Here is a 27,135-nt window from a genome sequence, read left to right as displayed (position 1 = left end):
ATTTCAAATTCGTAATAGGCAAATACCAGAAAATCTTCACCTGCCAAATAAAACATTTCTAAAACACTGCACATTCTTCTTTAGTTTTAACATTCAGATCTTGCTGGGTTTCTGATCCGTTGATAGACTGGTGAAAATAAAAGTCACGTGTACCTTCAGGTCTTCCGTTCTGGGGTCCTTAGGTACATTTATTGTGTTCTAAAATGCCTAAATAAAATCCATATATTACAATAGAAAGTATGCCATATTCCATTGTCCGTAAGTATGGGTTTACATTAAAGATATCCGTATGAAATGCAATGCGCCAGGCTTTTGTTTAAAAGAATGTAACGCCCACATAAGTCACACTGTAAACAGGCATATCCAGAGACGCCTATATACCCAGAGTCTTAGCGTGACCTCTACTGCAGTTGAAAACACTTGGGAACCGAGCTTGAATGAATTGGTCATTGAAATATAATTGCAGCAGTTTGATTTATAAATAAATTAATCTTAACTATCACCAACTTCAGAAAGGCTTATGTGCTCCGCGCCGCTCGATTTCCGACTCGGGGAGCTTAGTGTGACAGTTGTCGGCGTTAAGTCCATTTCAGCACAACTGCATCAACATGGTGAGTATTCTATGCCACACCAGTTAGCCGTTAGCTTGATATCAGAGAGCAACCAGCTAACTAGCTAGATAATATTACACATATGCTGCAGCACTAGCTCTTGATGCAGAACTTTATAATATATACTGAAGTTTCACAACCAGATGTAATATTGCATGTTTAGTTTCAAGTCTATGTAGCTGACGTTAGGTTAGCATGTTAGCTACCTACCGGCAGGTAGCTATCGAACCTCAAACACCTGTGCAGTGAACTCCAATTAGTTACTATTAGTAGCTAGCCAATGTTTTTATCCATCTTATTCTGACAAGTACTTAGATTGCTGGAGAATTTGGCGCTCGTGATGCTCAGCGAACAACTAGAACCTTGCTAGCTTGCCATGTTCACGTTGCTTATGCTAGCTTGCCATGTTCACTTTGCTTTCCCTACCTGCACATATGAGAATTGTGCAGGTAGGGAAAGGTGTTTCTCACCTCTAGATAGACCACTCGTTTTGACCTCAGAATGCCCTCCGCGAGGCGGTATGCTTGTGGGTTATTTTCTAACTTGCCATGTTGTGATATTGCATTTGATCAGCCATACACTTTATGTCCCTCGTACTTTTGTCTCTTATAATATTATGGTACTGGTAATGCTTGCTAAATCCCCAGGTTAATCTGTTAAGAATAACTTTAAACTCCTCAAGTTATACGTTGTATGGCCCCCCGAATGTACAACACGATGTAACATAAAAGTAGGATCAGATGCCGTACAATATCATGGCATGTTCTAAAATTCAAATATACTACCGAAGACTGAACAGTACAATTTAAAACATTCTGAATGGGAAGAGATGGGCCTACCATCTCTGATCTAAATTTAGATTTACTTTTGATGTCCATTTATGTTTAGGTGAATTGTGTGTTATCATAAGGTCTCCTGAACTATAGGCCTAGGTTTGCGGATAAGGATAATTCTTAATTTAGTAGTTAGGTTACACCAAGGCGCCTTATCTTTTTCAGATAGTGCTGGAATTCATTGCAATTTAAAAAAGGGACTTGAAAGCACTCATAGTTCATTTGTGAGTAACGGAAGCACAGGTGTGAGATTTAGGATACTTCACTGTCACTTTTAAGGATGTATTCACCCACAGAGTTTGGTCTTTGATATGCTAATTATAAGCAGCTTATAACACATTTCTAACATAATGGAGATACCTTTTTTTAATGGCATTTATGTCTTATGATGCCTGGGCAATTCAGATTGGACATTTAGATAAACTGTTAGGCTACATTGTCATTTGTGATGGTCAGTGGGACACAGTCAGAAAGTCACTGATTTGCCTTACCTGTGCTTGCAGCTCTCATGCTGTTGGCCCACGATTCACAGGTAAGGTGGCTGTAGTACGCTGTTTTAATGGGGTGCACTATGGCGGCTCAATAGTAGATGGATAATAGCCTAACAATAATCAATCAGTGCCCTTGTAGCACACCATTATTGTCTATTATTCACAAGTGATATTGGTCTACACAGAATTATTTGACTGACTTTGATATTCTTGTATGTTTTCTCTGTGAATCCATATTGCTAGTAGTGAGTACCATTTCCAGGCGGGGAGACCTTGAAGCTTTCCACCAACTGTCAGCTTAACCAGAGAGCAGGGGGCAGTGGAGATGGGCTCCCCTCTGGTCTCCAGTTGGTTTCAGGGGCAAGATGGCAGGCCGCCTGTTGGGGGCGATTGAGCTCTGAGGTGTTTATCTCCCCTGTGCCCCCCCCCCCCTTGGCCTTCATTTGGCCCCTGTGTGGATGGGGTCGTGGGGACTGGGGAAGATAAGAGAGCCCATGCTGATGTTCAATTTCCCCAGGCTTGAGACTCCTAGAGTACCCTATGGAGAATGTTCAAGACCGACCCAACTGTGTGTTAGTGTGTGTTTGACCTATATACCCTGTACATCCAAGAGTCTGAGAAATTCCATCCTGCCTGTTATTGTCAGATACCAGAGGTCACATTTCTCATGATGTCAGATGTCAGAAGAGTAAATTGCAACATTATGGGTCCTAGTCCCCCCTCTGTGACTCTAGTGGAGGTATTGACTTTGGCTTTAAGAGTGCATGCTGCACTGTGTGATGCCTGCCTGGGGTCTCCCAAATTCCAGTCACCCCCCCCCCCCCCCCCCCCCCGCACACACACACACGCATCTATTCCCCCCATCTTCCGCATTCTCTACCCACATCTCCGTTCCCTCTCTCAAATCCAGTAATAGTCCATCTGTTGACCAAATCCCAACAGATTCAGTGGTCAGGTCAGAATCAGGAAACCGGTGAACTTAAAACACTAAATTTCTCTTATTTTCTGCTCACAGAGCCTCAAGATGGTGCTACATCAGTAGATTATGCAGTAGAGTACTCTTAGAGGGGAAAGTGAGGTACAATTAGCCATAAAAATGCACAGTAGAAACACTATAAAAGTCACCCTTTCACTCACATTTCTTCCCCTACATGATGACTTAATTTTCTCTGAGTAGCAGTCTCCCAGCTGATGGAAAAGGCAGTCTCAGTTGTCCAAGGCTTCTTGATGTATTCTGAGCCAGTGTTAATTTCATCAACAAAAATAGTGACTAAAATATTCGTTAACGCCAATCTTTCCATGGTAATTGACAAGACTATCGCTGACTAAATGGACCCAGAAAAAACTATAACTAATCAAAAATGATTTTTCTAAAACGAGACTAGACAAAATTCTCTGACTAAAATGTGACTACTAAATGGTCTGGAAAATAGTTTTTGGAGAGATTGAGAGCTTTTCAGTGATAAGCACAATCAATATTAGCTGCATATATGCGCAGCGCAAGCGTTGAGTATGGGCAGACAGTCTCCGCTCCGGCTCTGATTATATACATCTCGCAGGCAACTCTTGCTTCCCAGTAGCTATTCAGTCACCACCAGCCTTCTAGTTAGCTACCCTTTGCTTGGTTAAGAAGCACCAGCTGCTTTACGGAATTAAAAACGAGCAGCGGATCTGCAGAGAATAATGGGAGAAACTCCCCAAATAGTTTTAAGAAACTTTAATGAGTAGATGTGTCAACCTTTGACTGGTACTGTATGTTTGTCATATTTCTGCTGTTGGGAAGAGAATAGGATGTTATGCAGAAAAATATGTTGGTAGGACAAGGCTATGTATGTTTGCACATAGTCAGTGATTTTATATTTACTATAGGTTAATGAGGCATACAAATGTGGCGTGTGACTAAAATGTGGCACGTGAAAGGGCATTTTGTTGACCACAATGGCCCACCGTTTTCGTCACTTTGACAACTCGACTCGATCATTATTCAAATGACAAAAATGTGTGTAAGATTTAGTGCTATTCAAAGGCCTACATTTGTTTGTGTATGCGGGCGCGCATCCACATGAGTACGTGCTGATATGGCTAAGCCCACTTATTATGGTAAAAGTTGGACTACCCTACACTGAGCGTGTAAAGTAACAGCAAGATATGAATGATTCTACCCAGCCCGTTTAAGAGAGTATTGATCCGTAAGGGTTGAAATTGAATCCCCTGTGCTAAAGCCTAAGCTGGCTATCACAGGAACAGCTTTCCACTGTTGAGTGCTGCTTGTTCTCAGATGAGCATCAAAGGTGCTGAGAGTCGCACGTTTTCTTTTTATTGCCACTGATGGCTGTTCTTTGCGAGTGCCTCAAATGTACCAATAAAAACATTTAACGGTCTCACTTCTTTGTTACTGCAGTTGTATATCGTAACTGAAGAAGTGCACTTTGCTGCTGTGTAGCCTACTTCATTGTTGGAAATGACAGTGGACAAATTGTTGGACTTTCAGGGGGAGTGTATGAGCGATTCTGCATTATACAGGTTTAACAGTCCTAAATGGGTATCTTAGAGACCCCTTTTTTTTATTGGAGTGTACTTCAGTTGACGGTGAGTTAATGTGTACTCTCGTAAGTTGCTTACTAAGCCTTATCTAATTGTTTCCTAATATTATTTCTCTAACAATCCCTCGTGTTATTGAGTTTGTCTCCTGCACGAAGTTCAAATTCATGTCTGAAAACACATGCTACACTACAACTCTATTAGTGGCTCAGGAAATTGTTTCAATAATGATTTGTTCAGTTTCTTCCCTAACAGCCCGTAAGCTGTTATCTTCAAAGGACTAAAATGCAAATAGTCTGGGTATGCATTTGATTAGCTGTTCGGGAGTCTTATGGCTTGGGGTAGAATCTGTTTAGAAGCTTCTTGGACCTAGACTTGGCGCTCCGGTACCGCGCGGTAGCAGAGAGAACAGTCTATGACTAGAGTTGCTGGAGTCTTTGACAATTTTTCGGGCCTTCCTCTGACACCGCCTGGTATAGAGGTCCTAGATGGCAGGAAGCTTGGCCCCGGTGATGTACTGGGCCGTACGCACTACCCACTGTAGTGCCTTGCGGTCGGAGGCCGAGCAGTTGCCATACCAGGCAGCGATGCAACCCGTCAGGATGCTCTCGATGGTGCAGCTGTAGAACCTTTTGAGGATGGAAGGACTAAAGAGAAAGTGGATGAGGTGAACTCTCAAAGCACAATTTCAAAAGCATTTTGAGATGTTCATTGACTCCCCTTTCATAATCCTTATCTGTAAAAGCAGTTACAACCAATGTTCACTCTAAGCTGCGCACAGGTTAAATATCAGCCCCCACAGAGAAGCACAAGATTGAACTTCAATCAACTTTCTAGAGTTTTCCCCTTTAGTTAACACTATCAATATTTCACTTTACTGTGGTAACTGTGCTCGAATCAACACAATATTAGCCGCTATCAATATAATATACCGGACCCCAAAAAAACTATGCAAGACTTAGTTTTGAATACTAACTGTGCAAGAGATGTTCTTGTAGGCAGAGCGCATTGGAGTAGGATTCTATTGTAATTGACATGCAAGACTCTACACAGACCGGTGCGCTATAACCAATCAGAGCTGCATTAGGCCTATACAGTGCATTTGGGAAGTATTCCGACTCCTTGACTATTTCCACATTTTGTTACGTTACAGCCTTATTCTAAAATGTATTTGTTTTTTTCCTCCCTCCAATCTACACACAATATCCCATAATGATGAAGTAAAAACAGGTTTTTAGACATTTTTGCACACAAAACAAAAACCTAAAATACCATATTTGCATAAGTATTCAGACCCTTTACTCAGTACTTTGTTGAAGCACCTTGGCAGCGATTTACAGCCTTGAGTCTTCTTGGGTATGAAGCTATATGCTTGGTACACCTGTATTTGGGGAGTTTCTCCCATTCTTCTCTGCAGATCCTCTCAATCTCTGTCAGGTTGGATGGGGAGCATCACTGCACAGCTATTTTCAGGTTTCTCCAGAGATGTTCGATCTGGTTCAAGTCCGGGCTCTGGCTGGGCCCCACAAGGACATTCAGAGACTTCTCCCGAAGCCACTCCTGCGTTGTCTTGGCTGTGTGCTTAGGGTCATTGTCCTGTTGGAAGGTGAACCTTCGCCCCAGTCTGAGGTCCTGAGGGCTCTGGAGCAGGTTTTCATCAAGGATCTCTCTGTACTTTGCTCTGTTCATGAGGAGTGTCTTCCGTCTGGCCACTTTACCATAAAGGCCTGATTGGTGGAGTGCTGCAGAGATTGTTGTCCTTCTGGAAGGTTCTCCCATCTCCACAGGGGAACTCTGGAGCTCTGTCAGAGTTCTTGGTCAGGTTCTTGGTCCATCTCCCTGACCAAGGCCCTTCTCCCCCGATTGCTCAGTTTGGCCGGGCGGCCAGCTCTAGGAAGAGACTTGGTGGTTCCAAACTAATTTAATTTATGAAAGATAAAGGCCACTGTTCATGTGTACCTCATATGCTGTGCCTCTACACAATCCTGTCTCGGAGCTTTACGGACAGTTCCTTCGACCTCAGAATACTTTCCGAATGCACTGTATGCAAATAGCCATTGCCATATACAGTGGGGCAAAAAAGTATTTAGTCAGCCACCAATTGTGCAAGTTCTCCCACTTAAAACGATGAGAGAGGCCTGTTATTTTCATCATAGGTACACTTCAACTATGACAGACAAAATGAGGGGGGGGGAAATCATTTTTAATGAATTTATTTGCAAATTATGGTGGAAAATAAGTATTTGGTCACCTACAAACAAGCAAGATTTCTGGCTCTCACTTCTTCTTTAAGAAGCTCCTCTGTCCTCCACTCGTTACCTGTATTAATGGCACCTGTTATACTGATAACAAGTTCAAAAAGACACCTGTCCACAACCTCAAACAGTCACACTCCAAACTCCACTATGGCCAAGACCAAATAGCTGTCAAAGGACACCAGAATCAAAATTGTAGACCTGCACCAGGCTGGGAAGACTGAATCTGCAATAGGTAAGCAGCTTGGCATGAAGAAATCAACTGTGGGAGCAATTATTAGAAAATGGAAGACATACAAGACCACTGATAATCTCCCTCGATCTGGGGCTCCACGCAAGATCTCACCCCGTGGGGTCAAAATGATCACAAGAAAGGTGAGCAAAATCCCAGAACCACACGGGGGGACCTAGTGAATGACCTGCAGAGAGCTGGGACCAAAGTAACAAAGCCTACCATCAGTAACACACTACGTCGCCAGGGACTCAAATCGTGCAGTGCCAGACGTGTCCCCCTGCTTAAGCCAGTACATGTCCAGGCTTGTCTGAAGTTTGCTAGAGAGCATTTGGATGATCCAGAAGAAGATTGGGAGAATGTCAGATGAAACCAAAATGACACTTTTTGGTAAAAACTCAACTCGTCGTGTTTGGAGGACAAAGAATGCTGAGTTGCATCCAAAGAACACCATACCTACTGTGAAGCATGGGGGTGGAAACATCATGCTTTGGGGCTGTTTTTCTGCAAAGGGACCAGGACGACTGATCCGTGTAAAGGAAAGAATGAAGGGGCCATGTATTGTGAGATTTTGAGTGAAAACCTCCTTCCATCAGCAAGGGCATTGAAGATGAAACGTGGCTGGGTCTTTCAGCATGACAATGATCCCAAACACACCGCCCGGGCAACGAAGGAGTGGCTTCGTAAGAAGCATTTCAAGGTCCTGGAGTAGCCTAGGCAGTCTCCAGATCTCAACCCCATAGAAAATCTTTGGAGGGAGTTGAAAGTCCGTGTTGCCCAGCAACAGCCCCAAAACATCACTGCTCTAGAGGAGATCTGCATGGAGGAATGGGCCAAAATACAAGCAACAGTGTGTGAAAACCTTGTGAAGACTTACAGAAAACGTTTGACCTCTGTCATTGCCAACAACGGGTATATAACAAAGTATTGAGAAACTTTTGTTATTGACCAAATACTTATTTTCCACCATAATTTGCAAATAAATCCATTAAAAATCCTACAATATGATTTTCTGGATTTTGTTTTTCTCATTTTGTCTATCATAGTTGAAGTGTACCTATGATGAAAATTACAGGCTTCTCATCTTTTTAAGTGGGAGAACTTGCACAATTGGTGGCTGACTAAATACTTTTTTGCCCCACTGTAGAAATGTGCCATTCACTTTGAACTTGACTTTTTACATCATGAGCACTCTGATGTGCTTCTTTTGAGATCAAAGGAAGAGCTGCATGTAGCCACCTGTGCACATTTTTTTCCAATCTGAGTTATTAGCCCAGTTTTAGCTCATTTCTAGTCAATAGTGGGGGAGTGGTTGCTTCCTTCAAGAGCACAAAACGTGTGCATTTCTAGCCATCTTTGAAAAGCAAGTGAGGTAACGAGCTTTATTTCTGTCTTAAAGGGGCAGTGTTGTATTGACGGTCTTGAATAAGCTAAGTAGCCAATAGGCGGAGGCTAGCATAATTTTGGATTCTCTTATAATGGTATGGGAATATTTGATTTAGTTAAGTAGTTTCTTGCATCAAACAACACATTTTCAGTCACCACCTTGTCTGAAGAACAAGAGGATAAACAGGTTAATGTGTAGCCCTACTTGTCTTGTTTTTTTTCAAAAGTCATGGAATGTACTTTAGGATTGAACACCACACATTTGCTGCTACTGTAGGTGGAATGATAGAACAGCTATTTCCATGTTTTTAAAATGTTATGGGTTGCATTTTTCACTGTTTTCTATGGTAGGCCCCTGGTAGGCCTACATTATGATCAAATAGTCACAGTAACCTACTTGGCCTCTGTTAAAAATGTAACTTAAAGCGGGTACCGCCTCAGTGTTCTCAGAAAATGCGTGCTGGAAGTTGCACACAATTTTCACAATGTTCAAGTTTTGCTCTCGGCAGACCTGAAATTTGCTCAGTGCCAGCTTTTTAAAAATTTTAACATTGGTTATGACCTGCAATATCTGCGGGTTTTTAGGAAAATAAGCTTATCTCTACTCTCATGTTTTGGTCGGGAGGACAAGAAGGAGAAATGACATTGAGGGACTACTAACCCCGCTTTCCACTCTTACCTGTCCCTATCTCAACTCAGTTGAAGGTCATTGTAGAAGTTGGCGTACCCTACCCGAATTGATGTAATCTAATCAAACGTAAACACGACTTCCATTCTTTGCTTTGCAGTGATTTTGCAGTGCTTTGCACAGTTTTAGTAAGACATGTTGCAAAAAATAGTAGGCTATGAACAGCCACACCATAATCTCTAGGCCTATGTAGTTTAGGCCTATGTAGTCTAGGCCTATGTAGTCTAGGCCTATGTAGTCTATGCCCAGTACTGTACATTTTAGTCATTTAGCAGACACTCTTATCCAGAGTGACTTACAGTAGTGAGAGTGCATACATTTTCTTCCCCCCCATACTGGTCCCACATGGGAATCCAACCCACAACCCTGACGTTGCAAGTGCATTGAGCAACTGAGAAACACGGTCCCGCATTATTTGTTAATGTCACACTGCAAAGTTTAAAATATATATTTTTGAATATATATTGCCAGTAACCTCACTATACGATATTATCTCTTTACTTTGGTGCCGATATTGCTATTTTCATGATTCTTCTATATGTATTGCGATTTGATGTTCCTAATATGTCTGCTGCAGAGAAACGAGTTTTGATCAGTCAGGGAAATCAAAGTGCTGAAAACATGTTGGCTCACTATTTTAAAAAGATGGACAACAAGCTATAGTTTTGGCGCAGGTGCGGCCGACCTAGCAGAGGGGGTGGGTTAAATGTGGAAGACATTTCAGTTGAATTCATTCAGTTGTACAACTGACTAGGTATCCCCCTTTCTCTTTCCTAACAGTTTTTTCTGTAAGTAGGCGTACATGGAGTAGCCAGCCAACTAGAAAAAATAACCAACCAGGGAGTTATTAAAGAATCTGTATTTTGCTTACCTCTGTCTTGATTCCACACGAAATACACAACTACATTATTAAATACTTTAACGACTTTACCTCCCAGCGTTGTCAAATGAGTTGTGTATTGAGTAGAAAGACAACTTTAAAATGACTGAAAATGTATGAATTCAGTGTGAGTTGTTTTGGATATCGCCTATATGATCGGGGGTATTTTCTAACGTAACCTTTTTTAACATTAAATCTGGTTTGAGATTAAAGCCATAGTTACTGTTTTACTGCAAGATATATCAATTGCCACACTGATGTTTGTTCTTCAAATTATGTATTTTATTGGCTCTGCTCCTCTGGACACTTAAGGAAACCAATTTTGTTTTGTAATTTGGGTGAATAATCCCTTTTAACAGTTTGTCATGTCAATCATTCACTCTGGGTGGGATTGTCAGGGGAGGAGGCAGGATGTTTGTGAGTCACAGCATTGGTAGGGGTTCAGACCTGTCAATCACTGTGGGTGGGACTTTGAGGGAAGGCGGTTGATTACATTTACATTTAAGTCATTTAGCAGACGCTCTTATCCAGAGCGACTTACAAATTGGTGCATTCACCTTATATCCAGTGGAACAGCCACTATTAGTAATCTAGTCTGAAAAACGAGTCTGTCAATTAAATATATTGTTGCAAAAACCTAAGAATAAAGGTTGTGTTCTGTCAAGAGCATAGATTCTGTCGTTAACATTGATTCCCTGTTGAGGAACAATATAGAATTGGAGGGAAAGGGTTTTAAAGGTACGATTGGAAAAAGGAAGCAGGTGTTAAACATTGGCTTTGCTACACAGAAAGCAGCAGTCGACACTTTAATCAAATCAGTAGGCCTATATCAATATATTTAATAATGCCATATACAGTGCCTTCCGAAAGTATTCCCACCCCTTGACTTTTTCAACATGTTGTTGTGATACAGCCTGAATTTAAAATGGTTGAAACCTCCCGCTCTGTCAAACAGAGAATTGGTGAACATAAAAGTTCAATCAGGAGAAACGACAGGGATTATCCAGTCGCTGTACCTGAAGCATGAAATTTCTACCTTTTTTTTTTTGATTTTGTAGCGTAGTGAAAGTTAAGATATCAGACAGGGGAGGTGATATTAATAATACTCTGAGTAAAAGAGAGTGTTTTAGGATTTTCACCCTCCGGACATTAGTTCCTAAAGGACTTAATGATGAAATGCCTATGTATGTTAAGTTGTGAATTTGAACATGAAATATGTGCCTATTGTAGATTACTCTGATGTTTTTCGTACGATGTACCCAATGACTAATGGAAACTTGCTATGTCCTCATTGTGGTTTTACAGACGTTTTTTAATACGTCTTATTTATACACTTTTGTAATATTTATGGATTGCATATTGTTATATTTGGTAGCACTTATTTGTTTTCCCTTTGCCTCCAACCCCCTTCGATGGTTGGAGGCAAACCGCACATTTTTTTTAAATCACAAAAACTCTGACGAAAGGCCGTGAGGCCGATACGTTAAGCTTATTAAAGATCAGTGATACTATCAAGAGCAGTGTGCGGTTTCCTTTTTCCTTCAAATGGTTGAATTTAAAATGTTGCGTCACTGACCTACACACAATAACCCATGTCAACGTGGAATTATGTTTTTAGACATTTTTACAAATGTATTAAAAATGAGAAGCTTAAATGTCTAGACTTAAAGGATTCAACCCCAAAAAACATATTTTTTTCTCTCAAATGCCTTGCAAAGAAGGGCACCTATTGGTGGATGAGTAAAACAAAAAAAGCAGACATTAAATATCCCTTTGAATATGGTGAAGTTATTAAATACACTTTGGATGGTGTATCAATACACCCAGTCACTACAAAGATACAGGCGTCCTTCTGAACTTCGTTGCCGGAGAGGAAGGAAACCGCTCAAGGATTTCGCCGTGTGGGTAATGGTGACTTTTAAACAATTACAGAGTTTAATGGCTGTGATTAGAGAACTGAGGATGGATCATCAAAATGTTAGTTACTCCTAGGGTTGCACATTTTGGGGAATATTCAGAGGTGAAAACTTTCCTTGGGAATTAACGGGAATATATGGGAATTAACAGAAATATTAAAGCTTTGGTTGCCTTCCCAAAAGATCCCCAAAGTCCCTTCCGCCAGGTGGCTGAGGAAATATGTTGGCACGACTGCCATATTACATCTCCATCCCAAAGCCCTTGCTTGGAAGTGTACTTCGCCAGACTGCCAAGAACCTTGCCCTCATCCAGGCCAAGGTGGCGAGACACGGTAGTGATGACGACATTGGCCTTGTTGATCTTTGCATCAGACAGGATGCTCTTGCCAGCATACTTGGGGTACAACATGTATGAACTTCACGCTTTTTGATCTATTTCAGAACTGCAGCTTCCTCTGCTTGGAGCAACAGTGAAGTGGGCAGGGCAGTACAGATTTATTATCTTACATCTGCAAGCAGAGTCTGAACATCAGACAGGATGGCATTGTCTCCCTCAATCCGTGCAATGGCTACTGCTTTAGGTTACAGGCTGCTTACCACTCTCTCCCAAATACATCATCCAGAAGGATCCTCTTGATGTGGCTGTCCATAATCGGCAGACTGTGATATGGCCATTTCTTGGAGAGACTCCTTCCCCACCAGGAGACTGTCAAACATGATGACAACACCACCCCAACGAGTGTTGCTGGGCAGCTTCAATGTGGTGCTCTTATTCTTCTCACTTTGCTTGGTGAGGTAGATTGCTGCTATAACTTGATGATCCTTCAAATACCTAACCATTTCAGTGCCATGATGTCCTTGAGGAGCAGATTCAATGCATGAGCAGCACAGCCAATGGGTAGTACTCCTCCACTTCAGACCAAGCATCCTTCATGTTCGCAGCATTGTCTGTCACCCGGAAGCCAGCCGCACCAATGTGTCTGAGGACACACTGTACAACGGGCGATCGAAGTCAATGTGCATGCTCCCGGCCCGCCACAGGAGTTGCTCGAGCGCGATGGGACAAGGACATTCCGGCCGGCCAAACCCGGACGACACTAGGCCAATTTGTGCACCCCTCATGGTCTGTAGTGACACCTCTGCGCCACTCGGGAGGCCCCTTATTCAGTCAGTTTGACACCTTTTTATAAACTAAGCAACATAAGTTCGGTCGTCAATCAAGGAACAGTAAATAGCCTCTGTGCCCCGACTCAGTGGCTGGTTAAAGACCTATGATACACGCGAAAGAAGATGAATTATTATAATAATTAAGTGGATTAGAACTCATCGTTAACACTTACATGGGATGTGTAAATTCACTCGCATGAGACGATGAAGAAGCATCATGCTCTCCATTCGTGAAAATAAATGTGAGTGCAGCCAACCACATCACAGGTAAAGAGAGGCAGGACAAAGCGCAGACTGACAAACCAGTAGTTTCCTGTCATCGCTCGCTTTGTGACGGAAAGGCACATGTCCTGTCAATAGATCACTAGAAGATGCGTATTGTTCATTCTAGCGGGAGAAGGCTTTACAGACTTTTCTGACTAGCGAATAGAAACTTTTAAATGAAAAGCCTAGTTAATTTATAAGGTGGAAAATACTGGACCGGTGCTTATGGAAAGCACTGGACTTGTAGTCAAATATTGGTATTCAGACCCCTTTTTTATTTTTTTTTACCTTACAGCCTTATTCTAAAACTGATAAAGTAAACATGTAATGTAATCGATCTACACACAATACCTCATAATGACAAAGCGAAAACAGGTTTCTAGAAAGGTTTACAAATAATAATAATAAAAAAACTAAAACAGAAATTCCTAATTTACTAGTATTCAGACCCTTTGCTATGAGACTGGAAATTGAGCTCAGGTGCATCCTGTTTCCATTGATCATCCTTGATGTTTCTACAAATTGATTGGAGTCCACCTGTGGTAAATTCAACTGATTTGGACATGATTTGGAAAGGCAGATACCTGTTTATATAAGGTCCCACAATTGACAGTGCATGTCCGAGCAAAAACCAAGCCATGAGGTCGAAGGAATTGTCCGTAGCACTCAGGCAGGATTCTGTCAAGGCACAGATCTGGGGAAGGGTACCAAAACATTTCTGCAGCATGGAAGGTCCCCAAGAACACAGTGCCCTCCATCATTCTTAAATGGAGGAAGTTTTGAACCACCAAGACTCTTCATAGAGCTGCCCGCCCGGCCAAACTGAGCAATTGTGGGAGAAGGGCCTTGGTCAGGTAGGTGACCAAGAACCCGATGGTCACTCTGGCAGAGCTCCAGAGTTCCTCTGTGGAGATGGGAGAACCTTCCAGAAGGACAACCATTTCTGCAGCACTCCACCAATCAGGCCTTTATGGTAAAGTGGTCAGACGGAAGCAACTCCTCATTAAATGGCACATGACAGCCCGCTTGGAATTTGCCAAAAAGCACCTGAAGGAGTCTGACCATGAGAATCAAGGTCTGGTTTGATGAAACCAAGATTGAACTCTTTGGCCTGAATGCCAAGTGTCACGTCTGGAGGAAACCTGGCACCATCCCTACGGTGAAGCATGGTGACGGCAGCATCATGTTGTGGGGATGTTTTTCAGCGACTGGGACTGGGAGACTGGTCAGGATTGAGGGAAATATGTACAGAGCAAAGTACAGAGATCCTTGATGGAAACCTGCTCAAGAGTGTGCAGGGCCTCAGACCGGGGCGAAGGTTCACCTTCCAACAGGTCAACGACCCTAAGCACACATCCAAGACAACGCAGGAGTGGCTTCGGGACAATCTCAATGTCCTTGAGTGGCACAGCCAGAGCTCGGAATTCTCTGGTAAGGCTTGAAAATAGCTGTGCGGCGTGACGTTGAAGGAATGACGTTGAAGGAAATGCAGAGAAGGGAGAAACTCCTCAAATACATATGTGCCAAGTTTGTAGTGTCATACCCAATAAGATACAAGGCTGTAATCGCTGCTAAAATTGGTTCAACAAAGTACTGAGTAAACAGTTTGAATACTTATGTAAATGTGATATTTCCGTTTTAAAAATATATATAAATTAGCTAGTATTTCTAAACTGTTTTTGCCTTGTAATTATTGGGTATTGTGTGAAGATGGATGAGGGGAAAAATACAATTGAATCCATTTTAGAATAAGGCTGTAATGGAAAAAGGGAAGGGGTCTGAATACTGTATATCAATATTTGACCACAAGTCAAGATTTGGACAAAGTGAAGGGGTCTGAATACTTTCCGAATGCTCTGTAATAGTATTCAAAATAATATTGTGATTTGTAACTGTATTCCCCCCCCCCCCCCCCCCCCCAAAAAAAATAAATTATGCGGCACTAATACTCAAATCTCAAATCCACCACTTCCACCCTGTATACCTTTTGGCTAGGCTGTATCAAATTAAGCACAAATGATCCATGTTGTGCCAACACTACAAGAGACCATGCATACCAAAGCCACATGAATGATGCTCTCATCAGAAGTGAAGGCCACAGGTTGGATCCCATACACATGGTACTGCATCTACCTTGTTCACACCGCAGGTCTTTTTCAAATATCTTTCGGTATACTGACTGTTCAAACAAGTTACAAGGTCATTAATATGGTAAAATCCGGAAACTATCATTTCGAAAACAAAATGTTTATTCTTTCAGTGAAATACGTATTTTTACGTACAGTTACGTATTTTATCTTTTTGGATGCCACCCGATCCAAAAAGTCTAAATATTGCTGTTACATTGCACAACCTTCAATATTATGTCATAATTACGTAAAATTCTGGGAAATTAGTTTGCAACGAGCCAGGCGGTCCAAACTGTTGCATATACCCTGACTGCGTGCAATGAACGCAAGAGAAGTGACATAATTTTCCTATTTTAATATTGCCTGCTAACATGAATTTCTTTTAACTAAATATGCAGGTTTAAAAATGTTTACTTCTGTGTATTGATTTTAAGAAAGGCATTGATGTTTATGGTAAGGTACATTCGTGCAATGATTGTGCATTTTTCGCAAGTGCGCTTTTGTTAAATCATCCCCCGTTTGGCGAAGTTGGCTGTCTTTGTTAGGAAGAAATAGTCTTGACACAGTTTGCAACGAGCCAGGCGGCCCAAACTGCTGCATATACCCTGACTCTGCTTGCACAGAACGCAACAGAAGTGACATAATTTCCCTAGTTAAAAGAAATTCATGTTAGCAGGCAATATTAACTAAATATGCAGGTTTAAAATTATATACTTGTGTATTGATTTTAAGAAAGGCGTTGATGTTTATGGTTAAGTACACATTGGTGCAACAACAGTGCTTTTTTTGAGAATGCCCTTGTTGAATCACCCGTTTGGCGAAGTAGGCTGTGATTCAATGATAAATTAACAGGCGCCGCATCGACTATATGCAACGCAGGACAAGCTAGATAAACTAGTAATATCACCAACCATGTGTAGTTAACTAGTGATTATGTTAAGATTGATTGTTTTTTTTATAAGATACGTTTAATGCTGGCTAGCACCTTACCTTGGCTCTTTGCTGCACTCGCAGAACAGGTAGTCAGCCTGCCACGCAGTCTACTCGTGGAGTGCAATGTAATTGGCCGTGATCGGTGTCCAAAAATGCCGATTTACCGGTTATGAAAACTTGAAATCGGCCCTAATTAATCGGCCATTCCGATTAATCGGTCGACCTCTAGTCTAGTGTCTCCCCCTTTGAAGAGGGGGTTGACCGCGGCAGCTTTCCAATCTATGGGAATCTCAGACGATACGAAAGAGAGGTTGAACATGCTTGTAATAGGGGTTGCAACAATTTCGGCAGAACATTTTAGAAAGAGAGGTTCCAGATTGTCTAGCCCGGCTGATTTGTAGGGGTTCCAGATTTTGCAGCTTTTTCAGAACATCAGCTATCTGGATTTAGGTGAAGGAGAAATGGGGGGAGGCTTGGGCGAATTTTGGGGGTGGAGGGCTGTTGATCGGGGTAGGGGTAGCCAGGTGGAAAGCATGGCCAACCGTAGAAAAATGCTTATTGAAATGATCAATTATAGTGGATAAAACTCATTTTTCAACCACTCCACAAAGTTCTTGTCCTAACCAACTTACCAAAACTATAATTTGTTAACATCTACTGTGTGCATGACTAAGTAATTTTCCCAACAATTATTTACAGACGTATTATTTCACTTATAGTTACCTGTACCACAATTCCAGTGGGTCAGAAGTTTACATGCACTAAGTTGACTGTGCCTTTAAACTGCTTGGAAAATTCCAGAAAATTATGTCATGGCTTTAGAAGCTTCAGATAGGCTAATTGACATCATTTGAGTCAAATGGAGGTGTACCTGTGGATGTATATCAAGGCCTACCTTCAAGCTCAGTGCCTCTTTGCTTGACATCATGGGCAAATCAAAAGAAATCAGCAAAGACCTCAGAAAAGAAATTGGAGTCTGGTTCATCCTTGGAAGCGATTTCCAAACACCTGAAGGTACCACATTCATCTGTACAAACAATAGTACGCAAGTATAAACACCATGGAACCACGCAGCCGTCATACCGCTCAGGAAGGAGACGCATTCTGTCTCCTAGAGATGAACGTACGTTGTTGGGAAAAGTGCAAATCAATCCCAGAACAACAGTAAAGGACCTTGTGAAGATGCTGGAGGAAACGGGTACAAAAGTATCTATATCCACAGTAAAACGAGTCCTATATCGACATAACCTGAAAGGCCGCTCAGCAAGGAAGAAGCCACTGCTCCAAAACCGCCATAAAAAAGCCAGACTACGGTTTGCAACTGCACATGGGGACAAAAAATGTACTTTTTGGAGAAATGTCCTCTGGTCTGATGAAACAAAAATAGAACTGGCATGGCCATAAGGACCATTTTTATGTTTGGAGGAAAAAGGGGGATGCTTGCAAGCCAAAGAACACCATCCCATCCATGAAGCATGGGGGTGGCAGCATCATGTTGTGGGGGTGCTTTGCTGCAGGAGGGAATGGTGTACTTCACAAAATAGATAGCATCATGAGAAAGAAAAATTGTGGATATATTGAAGCAACATCTCAAGACATCAGTCAGGAAGTTAAAGCTTGGTCGCAAATGGGTCTTCCAAATGGACAATGACCCCAAGCATACTTCCAAAGTTGTGGCAAAATGGCTTAAGGACAACAAAGTCAAGGTATTGGATTGGCCATCACAAAGCCCCGACCTCAATCCGATTAAAAATGTGTGGGCAGAACTGAAAAAAGCATGTGCGAGTAAGAAGGCTTACAAACCTGACTCAGTTACACCAGCTCTGTCAGCGGGAATGGGCCAAAATTCACACACCTTATTGTGGGAAGCTTGTGGAAGGCTACCCAAAACGCTTGACCCAAGTTTAACATTTTAAAGGCAATGCTACCAAATACTAATTGAGTGTATGTAAACTTCTGACCCACTGGGAATGTAATGAAATAAATACATCTGAAAGAAATTATTCTCTCTATTATTCTGACATTTCACATTCTTAAAATAAAGTGGTGATCCTAACTGACCATAAAGACAGGGAATTCTTACGAAGATTACATTTCAGGAATTGTGATACTGAGTTTAAATGCATTTGGCTAAGGTGTATGTAAACCTCCGACTTCAACTGTATGTGTGTACTGTATTTCATATCTGTCCAATTCCTATTAGATTATAACTTGATTTGTTTTCCCTCCCTCAGGGTGTGATCGGTGTGCAGCTGGTGGTTACTATGGTAATGGCCAGTGTAATTCAGAAGATCATACCTCATTATTCCTTTGCAAGATGGCTACTCTGCAGTGGCAGGTAATGTAGAACTCTGTTCCTGACATTTAATGTTTCTGATGGTGTCTTTAAGAGCCATGATTTAATCTCCTCAGTGGTTTTCCCATCAGAACAATTCATTTCAAGTCTTAACAATGCGGAAAATAGTATTTGCTCAATTTGTAAACAGTCTCTTTTTTCATTGTCTGCTGAAAGGGAATAAAAATAATAATAATTTAAGTCGCGTCGCATAGACCAAAGGGCGTCATCAAATATTGGGACAACCCGAGAGGACGGGCAATAAAAATAATGCACCCGTCTCGTTTCCTCTAATTAGTGCGATATGTGTTTTTGGGTAAACAGCTCCCCAGAAAACACTTAATAATTCATCAGTGCTTGTTTTTTTCTAGGGGGCTGTTGATGTGTTTTTCCAAAAACTTTAGCCCAAGCAGGAGGCTCAGTGTTGCTTCAGAGAGATCCGCAATTAAGTTTCCCCTAATAAATAAATAAAGATGAATGAATGAAAACAAGCCCTCCACCCCTCCCTCTCACGCCTATGCCTCTCAGGGCTTGTGACAAAGTTAGAGCTTGCGTGAAATGTTAGTCTTCAAAAGGCTGCTCTTAAATTAGCTCTTGTTTTAAGTACAGTCCTCAAAGGACACTAACTACCCTCTTTGTAAACTTCTGGCAAGTATTTGTCATAGGTGTATTAGTTGTCTCGAATACATTGAATATGCTTTGAGGGATGTCTTGTGTGTATTTTCTCAGGTAAATTATCGCAAAACCCAGATTGTTTGCTAATTGATGGTCCTAATCATTTTCAATCATGAAGGCCTGGAACCACAAACAATAGAAGGGCTCACTTTTTGGAGTATGTGAGGTATTACGTCACCAATACTGGTCCTAGTGGGCCATAGCCTGTGTAAAATATATTGTTCTTGCACAACACAAAAAAACAACAATCCAACTGATGTATTGGTTAGTTAATTGATTGATGTGTTAAAACCTGTCCACCCTTCATCCCTCCAGGACATGGGACCACTGGTGTAGTTCTAAAGCTACCTAGATTACTCACTTGTCTCCTCCTTTCCCAGTCTGCGGTGGTACCAGCACCCTACGGAAGATGAGTTGAGGAGCCTTGCCGGAAAGCAACAAAAAACGAAGAGCAAGAAAGACCGGTAAGTGTGGGGGGGAGCGAATGGCACCTCTCATCAGGCAGGAAGGAAAGGCAGACGTTGTGAGATGGATGGTGAACACGGGCGTGGCAGTTGAGTGATTAAGCTGATGTGTTTAGGAGGCTTGTTCAAGGCCTGTTTGAAGTGAGAGGACTGACGTTTTTTTGTTTGTTTGCTTCTGCCTATGAGTGAAGCTTGCCTTAGAATGGTCTCTGGCTGTCTTATGGTAGTGAGTTGAGGTGGTAGAACCTTGAATGGTTGGTCAGTCCAGGCCATGCAGGTGACATCTTTCAGTAGTGTATGAACAACAGTTTAAGACTCCCAACAAAACAAGCTTTAGGGTTAAACCCATGTAATGTTTGGGGAAGAAGTCATGACGATTCTATGGCGAGTTCTGAAATAAGACCTATGTTATGTAGATATTTATTCCTCATCTCCATTTTGTGTACATGCCTTTTAGCCTAATAGAAAGCAAGGTTTAGCAATGTGAAATGTTCTCGAACATTTGAAAATGAAGCCTATGAAGTTGATCTTCTAGATTCTTGCTTGGAGCCATTATGTAGTTCTAGTCCAATTCCTAGGCCTCCGTGATGCAGGTTGGCGCTCGGCGCCATGTTTACTAACACGGAACCCAAACCCACTGCGCGCGTGCGCTATCGTGAATAAATGTATTGTGTCGCCCTACACCAAACGCGATCGCGGCACGCAGGTGAAAATATCAAAACAAACTTTGACCAGTGACATTAAATTGGGGACAGGTCGAAAAGCATTAAACATGTATGGCAATTTGGCTAGTTAGCTTGCATTTGCTAGCTAATTTCTCCTATTTAGCTGGCTTGCTGTTAATAGCTAATTTGTCCTGGGATATAAACATTGAGTTTATCGCGCAGCCAGTTTGGGTTCCGTGTTACGCTTCAAAAACGGACTGCTAGTGCCACACATCTCGATTCTTTTTGTTGTGAAGCCACGAGCACTTTTTCCTGTCAGGTCCCCCAAAGATTCCTTGGACACATTTCAAGTTTGGCCCCAGTGTCTTGCCATAGTATTGTCCTCTGAATCCAGCACACACACATGGCTGAACAAACACTGCCCTGTGTCCCGGAGGCCCTATAGAAAGGTTGGCTTGTCCAAGGAAGAGCTGGCCCAGCCCCTGCCGTGTGCTGCTCCTGCAGTCTGTGCTGCATGTTGCCCCCTGTAGCTCTATGACAAAATATTGGACTTATGAATTACATGGGGCCCTACTCCGCACTACAAAAGAGGTAGCGTCAGTGCTCAGTACGCCTTGGTTGGGTTGACAATAAACTGGTTGGTTGTTTAGCAACAAAACCGACGCGTGTGCAACTACGGGCCAAAACATACTGGGTTGGCTTGGATTGTTGACAACATGTAAACTATATTCAGTCTCCAAATGTTTATTTAAAACATGCATTTTCACAATGAGCACTTGGTGTCTCTCAAATACATGGTTACAGTTGTTTGTTAGCTAGCTTGCACATTTTTGCCATGTTAGGGTAGACCTGACGTGAGTCAACTAGACATTGTATCAATTAAAAAGATACGACGAGCTGAAATGAGCCACCTGCGATTCCTCTCATGGCAGCTTCTTGTCATTGTCGCTAACTATCTGACCGCTCAGAAACACGACGTGGCCTTCTGTCGCATCAATGTGCGCACATAATATTTTGTCACGTTTTTCGTGACCTCCATGACACTAGCAATCTCGCAGATGCCCAAATGACCTAGTACACAGATTTAAGTTTGATATAATCCAGCATCTGATGTGTTTTTCTGTCAGGACAGCCAGTAAATTGACACGATAGCAGTAGATTTTTATTTAGCACTCTCTGCTGTGCCCGTGTTTTAGAGGTGGACTAATGACCAGAAAAATGACGTGGAGTACACCTGCCTGCAACATAGGACATGTCTGTCTCTCTCTCCCCCATATCTGTCTAGTATTGACTTGGCGCTTTGTCTTTTGTCCCAGGAGGAACAATGGCCACATAGAGAACAAGCCTCTGACCATTCCCAAGGACATAGACCTGCAGCTGGAGACCAAGTGCATCACAGAAGTGGACACGTTAGGTATGAGGCCATATCTACTGAAACCATTCAGTTATCCTCATATCTTTTTAACCAGTTTTGTTTTCTCTCTTAAACCTCAACAAATCTTCGTCATTCAGTATCTGAGCACATCATCACAGTCCAGAAATACTGTCATAAATCAACCAAGTAACAGAACAGTTAATAAATCAGTCATCCTCCTCTTCATCCTCCTGCTCGTTTCCTGCAGCTTTGCACTACTTCCCAGAGTTCCAGTGGCTGGTGGACTTCACGGTGGCAGCCACAGTGGTGTATCTGATCACCGAGCTGTACTACACAGTGGCCCAGCCCTCTGGGGAGATGAACATCAGCGTGGTGTGGTGCCTGCTCGTCCTCGCCTTCGTCATGTATCCTTCAGTCCGTACATCGTCCAATACGTTTTTCTCTCTTTCGATCATTCCTTCTATATAACATCCATTTGTCCCAATGTTCTGCTGAACAGCGATCCAGGTCTAGAGGATGTCGGGGGTTTCAGTGGAACCCCAATCTCAACGAATGGCAACGTTTGACAAGCCAAGTCATTAATGGTGAAAACGTCTATTACATAACAAAGACGTTACTGCGAACAGTGAACACTATTTTCCTCCCTTGTGACAACATTACATGCACGCTAGCACATATTCTGCTGTTCTATTTATTTATTTACACACTGCTCAACGTACCTCGCCCCTATTTCGTCCACAAAACAAAAAACGATGACATCAAAGGCCTAGTAAAATGTCAATAGAGTTCTTGCATTTAATCACTCATGTGCACATACTGAGAATTCTTCCTTTTTTGTTCCCTACCTGTTGCCGGTTAACATCTCTTTGTCTACGAGAGTGTAAAAACAACATGTGAGAGAGCCTTGATTGTTCCCAGGTTCCATTTCAGCAGGCAGACGGCAGTAAGTAGCCGTAAACTGACAGACACAGCTCCAGCCACTGCCTGCCACCACATGCTTCCCTGCTACTCTCTTCTGCCGACGCGTCACCAAATCATACGCATTATCCTCCGCCACAGTGCGCGGGGATCAATCTTTCCCACGCTCCCTGGCTGAGTGCGGTCAGAAGGCATGCCATTTCCTGCATGCCTGCTGAGGAAGATTGGAGGCCCAATTTTCACAGCCCACCAGACTGATTTGCTTGGGAAAAGAGGTGACTGGGAGGGGGTGGTACGTGGAGGAGGGGGTGCACGGCTAGGTGGATGATGAAGATGGTGATGTGATGGGTGTGTGTGTTAATGGCACACTTGATTTCATATTCCCGTCTCGGGCGACCCTCTTGGAGAAGTTAAGAGCCAGAGGCTGCAGCCGGGCACCTGGTGTGTTAACCTCGACTTAACACACCTCAGCCATGGAATGGAATCTTAAAACTGCCAAATTGGAATGGATTTAGCAGATTACATTTTTTTTGTGAAGTTACAGTATGAGGTATTGGAACATCTGATTCTTCCCAAGCTCTGTGATTTCCACCTAACAGAAAGGGGTTTCGGTAAGCGTTGATGAAGTTGAATGCACGACAGGTAGACATCCCATCGAGTGGCCTGTTGGTTAGCCTAGATTTATCCTGACAATCAGTGATGGTATAACGAAGTGGGCTGCTCTCGCTGAAATGCTGCATCGAAATTTGCCACTTGCGTTCTGTGACTGCTTCCCAAGTAGTATTTAGGGCGACATTAGCAGCTGCCTCACTGAGCTCTGATAATGGTGGTTCATTGCTCCTTTGAGAGAAACTAGCTCTTAAGTTGTCAGATACCTTTTTTGTTTTTAAATACAGCCTTTAGTATCCTGGTTGTGACCCCCAGGAAAAGGAAAATCCATTGGCTTGCCTACATTACCACAATTCCCCATTCAGAATGGCCTGAGAGATTGCTATGTGGAATAAAGGCTGAGCTCCATCACCTTGGAGATGCAAGGCAGCTCTAGAAGCACGCCATGTCCTTACTTAGCCCGCTAGGAACACCATTCTAGTTCTGAGGAAGCCCGGCCCATTGAGCCCCATGGTAATGTGTGACAGCCGCTGCTTAAGAGAGTGAGAGAAGCTAGACTGTGTGCGCGCATGCTTGTTGCAGGGTCACTGCGCAGTACTGTTGCGTGCTTCTGATCCTTCGAGTCCGTTATGTTGATGAGCCGCCACCATTACTCCAGAAACGTCTCTACACGGCCATGGCTCACAGCAATATGACTAGTAGGCTATATTTCACGAGTTGTGTGTTTCTGCTGGCGTTTCCCTTAACTCCCCTGTCCCACAGTAAGACCCTGTTCTCCCTGACGGCCTTCTACTTCAAGCTGGAGGAAGGTGGCGAGCGCTCGCTCTGCATCACCTTCGCTTTCTTCTTCTTTGTCAAAGCCATGGCCATCCTCATCGTCACTGAGAACTACCTGGAGTTTGGCCTGGAGACAGGTGAGTGGGCCATGAGCCATCTGTCAGTATGGCTAGCCCACAGTGCTCTTCCATCCTGCACCTGGGTCCTATTCATTAGTACAAAACGTAGCAAAACATTTTGTAATGGAAAACGAAAACTAGCATTTTCGTACCGTTTGCTTCCTAGTGAGTACAACCCGTGGGGCCCACAGGCTGTTGTTCCAGACCAGTACTAACACATCAAGTTCTATCTAACTAGCGGGTGTTAGTGATGAGATAGAACAAAAGCCTGCAAACCCTGTGCTTCCCTAGGACCAGGGTGGAAGAACACTACATTAGAGGAATAGATTAAATCCGTTACTAGAGGAATAGATTCCATTTGTTTTGTCTAATGTACTGTAATTGTCATTTTTCTGGACTTTGTAGGACCAATTTGAAAATCGAATCGTGTTTTCATTTCAATCTAGGTTTTGCAAATTTCTCTGAAAGTGCCACACAGTTTTTGGAAAACCAGGGGTTAGAGTCCCAGTAAGTATGAGCTTCTTTTTTTTTTATCAGTATGCATGGGTCATGAATGTAATTGACTCATGGACTGTGTGTGTGCGCTTTCACATCTATGACTGTGAGGTACACTTTAGCCCAGTATAACTGTCTGTTCTTTTCTCCAGGGGTCCCATATCTAAACTCACCTTTAAGCTGATCCTGGCCTTGCTCTGCTCTCTGATTGGTGCATTCCTCACCTTCCCCGGCCTACGATTGGCTCAAATGCACCTGGACGCCCTCAACCTGACCACAGGCAAAGTCACACAGTGAGTCCCTCTCTTCTCTCCTGTCTTCCTCACCCTCACTGCAGTTACACTGTTGTCCCATTCATAAATGGGCTGGTTGAAGTAGGTGTGAGTTTAAATTATTGTTTTTTTGTGGACCCCAGGAAGAATAGTTGCTGCTTCGGCAAAAGCTAATGGGGATCTGAATAAACCAATAAGTGATGTGGTCTACTAGCCGGTCCTCAACGAGTGTAGATGATAGTATGCCATAAACATATAGGTCTCATACAGTATTCACATTCCTCCTGGATAAGCAAAGCGTTTTCCTGACAAGAATGTGTGACCATATATTTTGTTCTTCTCTTCCAGGACCTTGCTTCATATCAACTTCCTTTCCCCTCTTATTATGGTACTGCTGTGGGTGAAGCCTATAACCAAGGACTACCTCCTGAATCCTGCCCTGGGGAAGGGGAGTATGCCTTTGTAAGTTCACCTTGTTTTGTTTGTCGGTACATTTTCCCAACCACATGCGTGGTCAAAGGATTAAGCCTTCGCAAAGTTTCACGTCTCTGTAACGTCTCTTTCCACCTCTCCCTGTCACTCCTGGCTTTCGTACCCTCACACACTGCCTCATCTTCTCACATTATCGACGTGCGTTGGCTTATTTTTCCTTCACCCGTCTCTCTCACTCTCTCTCTCACACTCTCTCACTCACACACTTGCTGTTTTCTGACTCCTCACCAGGATGACTGAGGAGACCTATGACACGTTGCGGTTGTGGGCCATCCTGCTGCTGTGTGTGCTGCGCCTGGCCATGATGAGGCACCACCTCCAGGCCTACCTCAACCTGGCCCAGAAGGGCGTGGAGCAGATGAAGAAGGAGGCGGGACGCATCAGCACCGTTGACCTGCAGAAGATGGTGAGTGGCGCCTCGAGTCGGCCAATCATTTGGCCTTGACGGATGGGCAGAGTATGATAAAACAAATGGGGTTTTAAGAGTTCCTCTTGACTGGAAGTTCTCTTTTGTTTCCAAGGTGGCCCGTGTTTTCTACTACCTATGTGTAATCGCACTGCAGTATGTGGCACCCTTGGTGATGTTGCTGCATACAACCTTGCTGCTAAAAACCTTAGGTGAGTTTGGCACATCATCAGAAATTATTGCTCATGTATTAAATTGAACCATTTAGCAGCAGTCGTTAGTCCACCACACTGCTAATGTAGCACCCTACTCTTTGTGTAATAGGTGGACACTCCTGGGGGGTGTACTCTGAGGAAGACCTCCCCTGCCCAATGGAGATGAACTCTGACCCTGCAGCAACTGCAGCTCCAGGACTGGCTGTGGAGGCCCAGGCATCGGTGGTCCAGCTGTCGGTGGCCCTCGGGGGCCTGCGAACAGTGTTCACCCCCCTGCTTTTCCGTGGCCTCCTCTCCTTCCTCACCTGGTGGATCGCTGCCTGCCTCTTTTCCACCTCCATCTTCGGCCTCTTCTACCACCAGTATCTCATGGCGGCATAGCAGCATTCCCCCAGGGTCAGGGTGGTATCCCACTGGGCTCTGTTCCAGCCCCGTTCAGAAACGACTGTGTGGGGCAGGGCTCTAAGGACAACCCTTCTCCCCTCCCACAGCCACGTCACTCATGACCATATCTGCAGAGAACCCCTGGTTCACCCCCCAGTGCTTCCTTCATGGATGACTCTTAACTTGACTTTTACTACCTTTTTATTTTGAGAGCGGGATTCGCAAATCCTTAACAAAAGACACTAATATAAATGAGAGTAAAGGTAATATGTGTGTGTGTACAGTCTTAAACAGAGCAGCAGAGAACCTTCTCTCTGCATACTGTGGGGGGGGGGGGGGGGGGGGGGCTTGGATGTTGTAAAGGGATGTGTGAACTAAAGCAGCCAATAAGAGGTCACCACTGCGATGCTTGTGCTACTGGAGAAGGAGGAGGGGACACCTCACTGGGAGAGTCCCTGCTGAGATCCCATCACTTGAAACTGTTCAATTGAAATATGTCTAACTGGCTACCAAGGACGAACATGGGTTTTTAAATGTGTGTTCCTTATGATTTGTGAAATATTTTATCCCCCCTTTTACTGTCCCTGGTACAAACTGAGCCATACTGG

The 27,135-nt window shown here is 43.2% G+C and overlaps 1 protein-coding gene across 2 annotated transcripts; it reads left to right on the top strand.

Moving 5' to 3' along the window:
* Nucleotides 1-377: 377 nt before the first annotated feature.
* Nucleotides 378-26,866, top strand: LOC129825979 (transmembrane protein 161B). Of its 2 annotated transcripts, none has more exons than XM_055886176.1 (12): nucleotides 378-611; nucleotides 18,561-18,664; nucleotides 19,717-19,800; nucleotides 21,782-21,879; nucleotides 22,088-22,244; nucleotides 24,130-24,281; nucleotides 24,710-24,770; nucleotides 24,911-25,051; nucleotides 25,379-25,492; nucleotides 25,754-25,928; nucleotides 26,044-26,140; nucleotides 26,253-26,866. In XM_055886176.1, the coding sequence occupies exons 1-12, from the start codon at nucleotides 609-611 to the stop codon at nucleotides 26,522-26,524; spliced, it is 1,458 nt and encodes a 485-aa protein (XP_055742151.1). In that variant the 5' UTR covers nucleotides 378-608; the 3' UTR covers nucleotides 26,525-26,866. The 2 variants fall into 2 exon arrangements, with proteins under 2 accessions (XP_055742151.1, XP_055742149.1); XM_055886174.1 differs by lacking the exon at nucleotides 378-611 and adding an exon at nucleotides 1,958-1,976.
* The last annotated feature ends 269 nt before the right edge of the window (nucleotides 26,867-27,135 follow it).

Source organism: Salvelinus fontinalis, chromosome 28, assembly GCF_029448725.1.
Source record: "Salvelinus fontinalis isolate EN_2023a chromosome 28, ASM2944872v1, whole genome shotgun sequence".
Classification (NCBI taxonomy): Eukaryota; Metazoa; Chordata; class Actinopteri; order Salmoniformes; family Salmonidae; genus Salvelinus; species Salvelinus fontinalis.
This window is presented reverse-complemented; position numbering and strand designations above follow the sequence as displayed.

Bases quoted from the DNA above. Each gene is read 5' to 3' on its own strand.
- LOC129825979 (XM_055886176.1), top strand. The intron at 19,801-21,781 runs GTAAGTGTGGGG...CTTTTGTCCCAG, and splicing joins ACGAAGAGCAAGAAAGACCG to GAGGAACAATGGCCACATAG. The intron at 25,052-25,378 runs GTGAGTCCCTCT...CTTCTCTTCCAG, and splicing joins ACCACAGGCAAAGTCACACA to GACCTTGCTTCATATCAACT.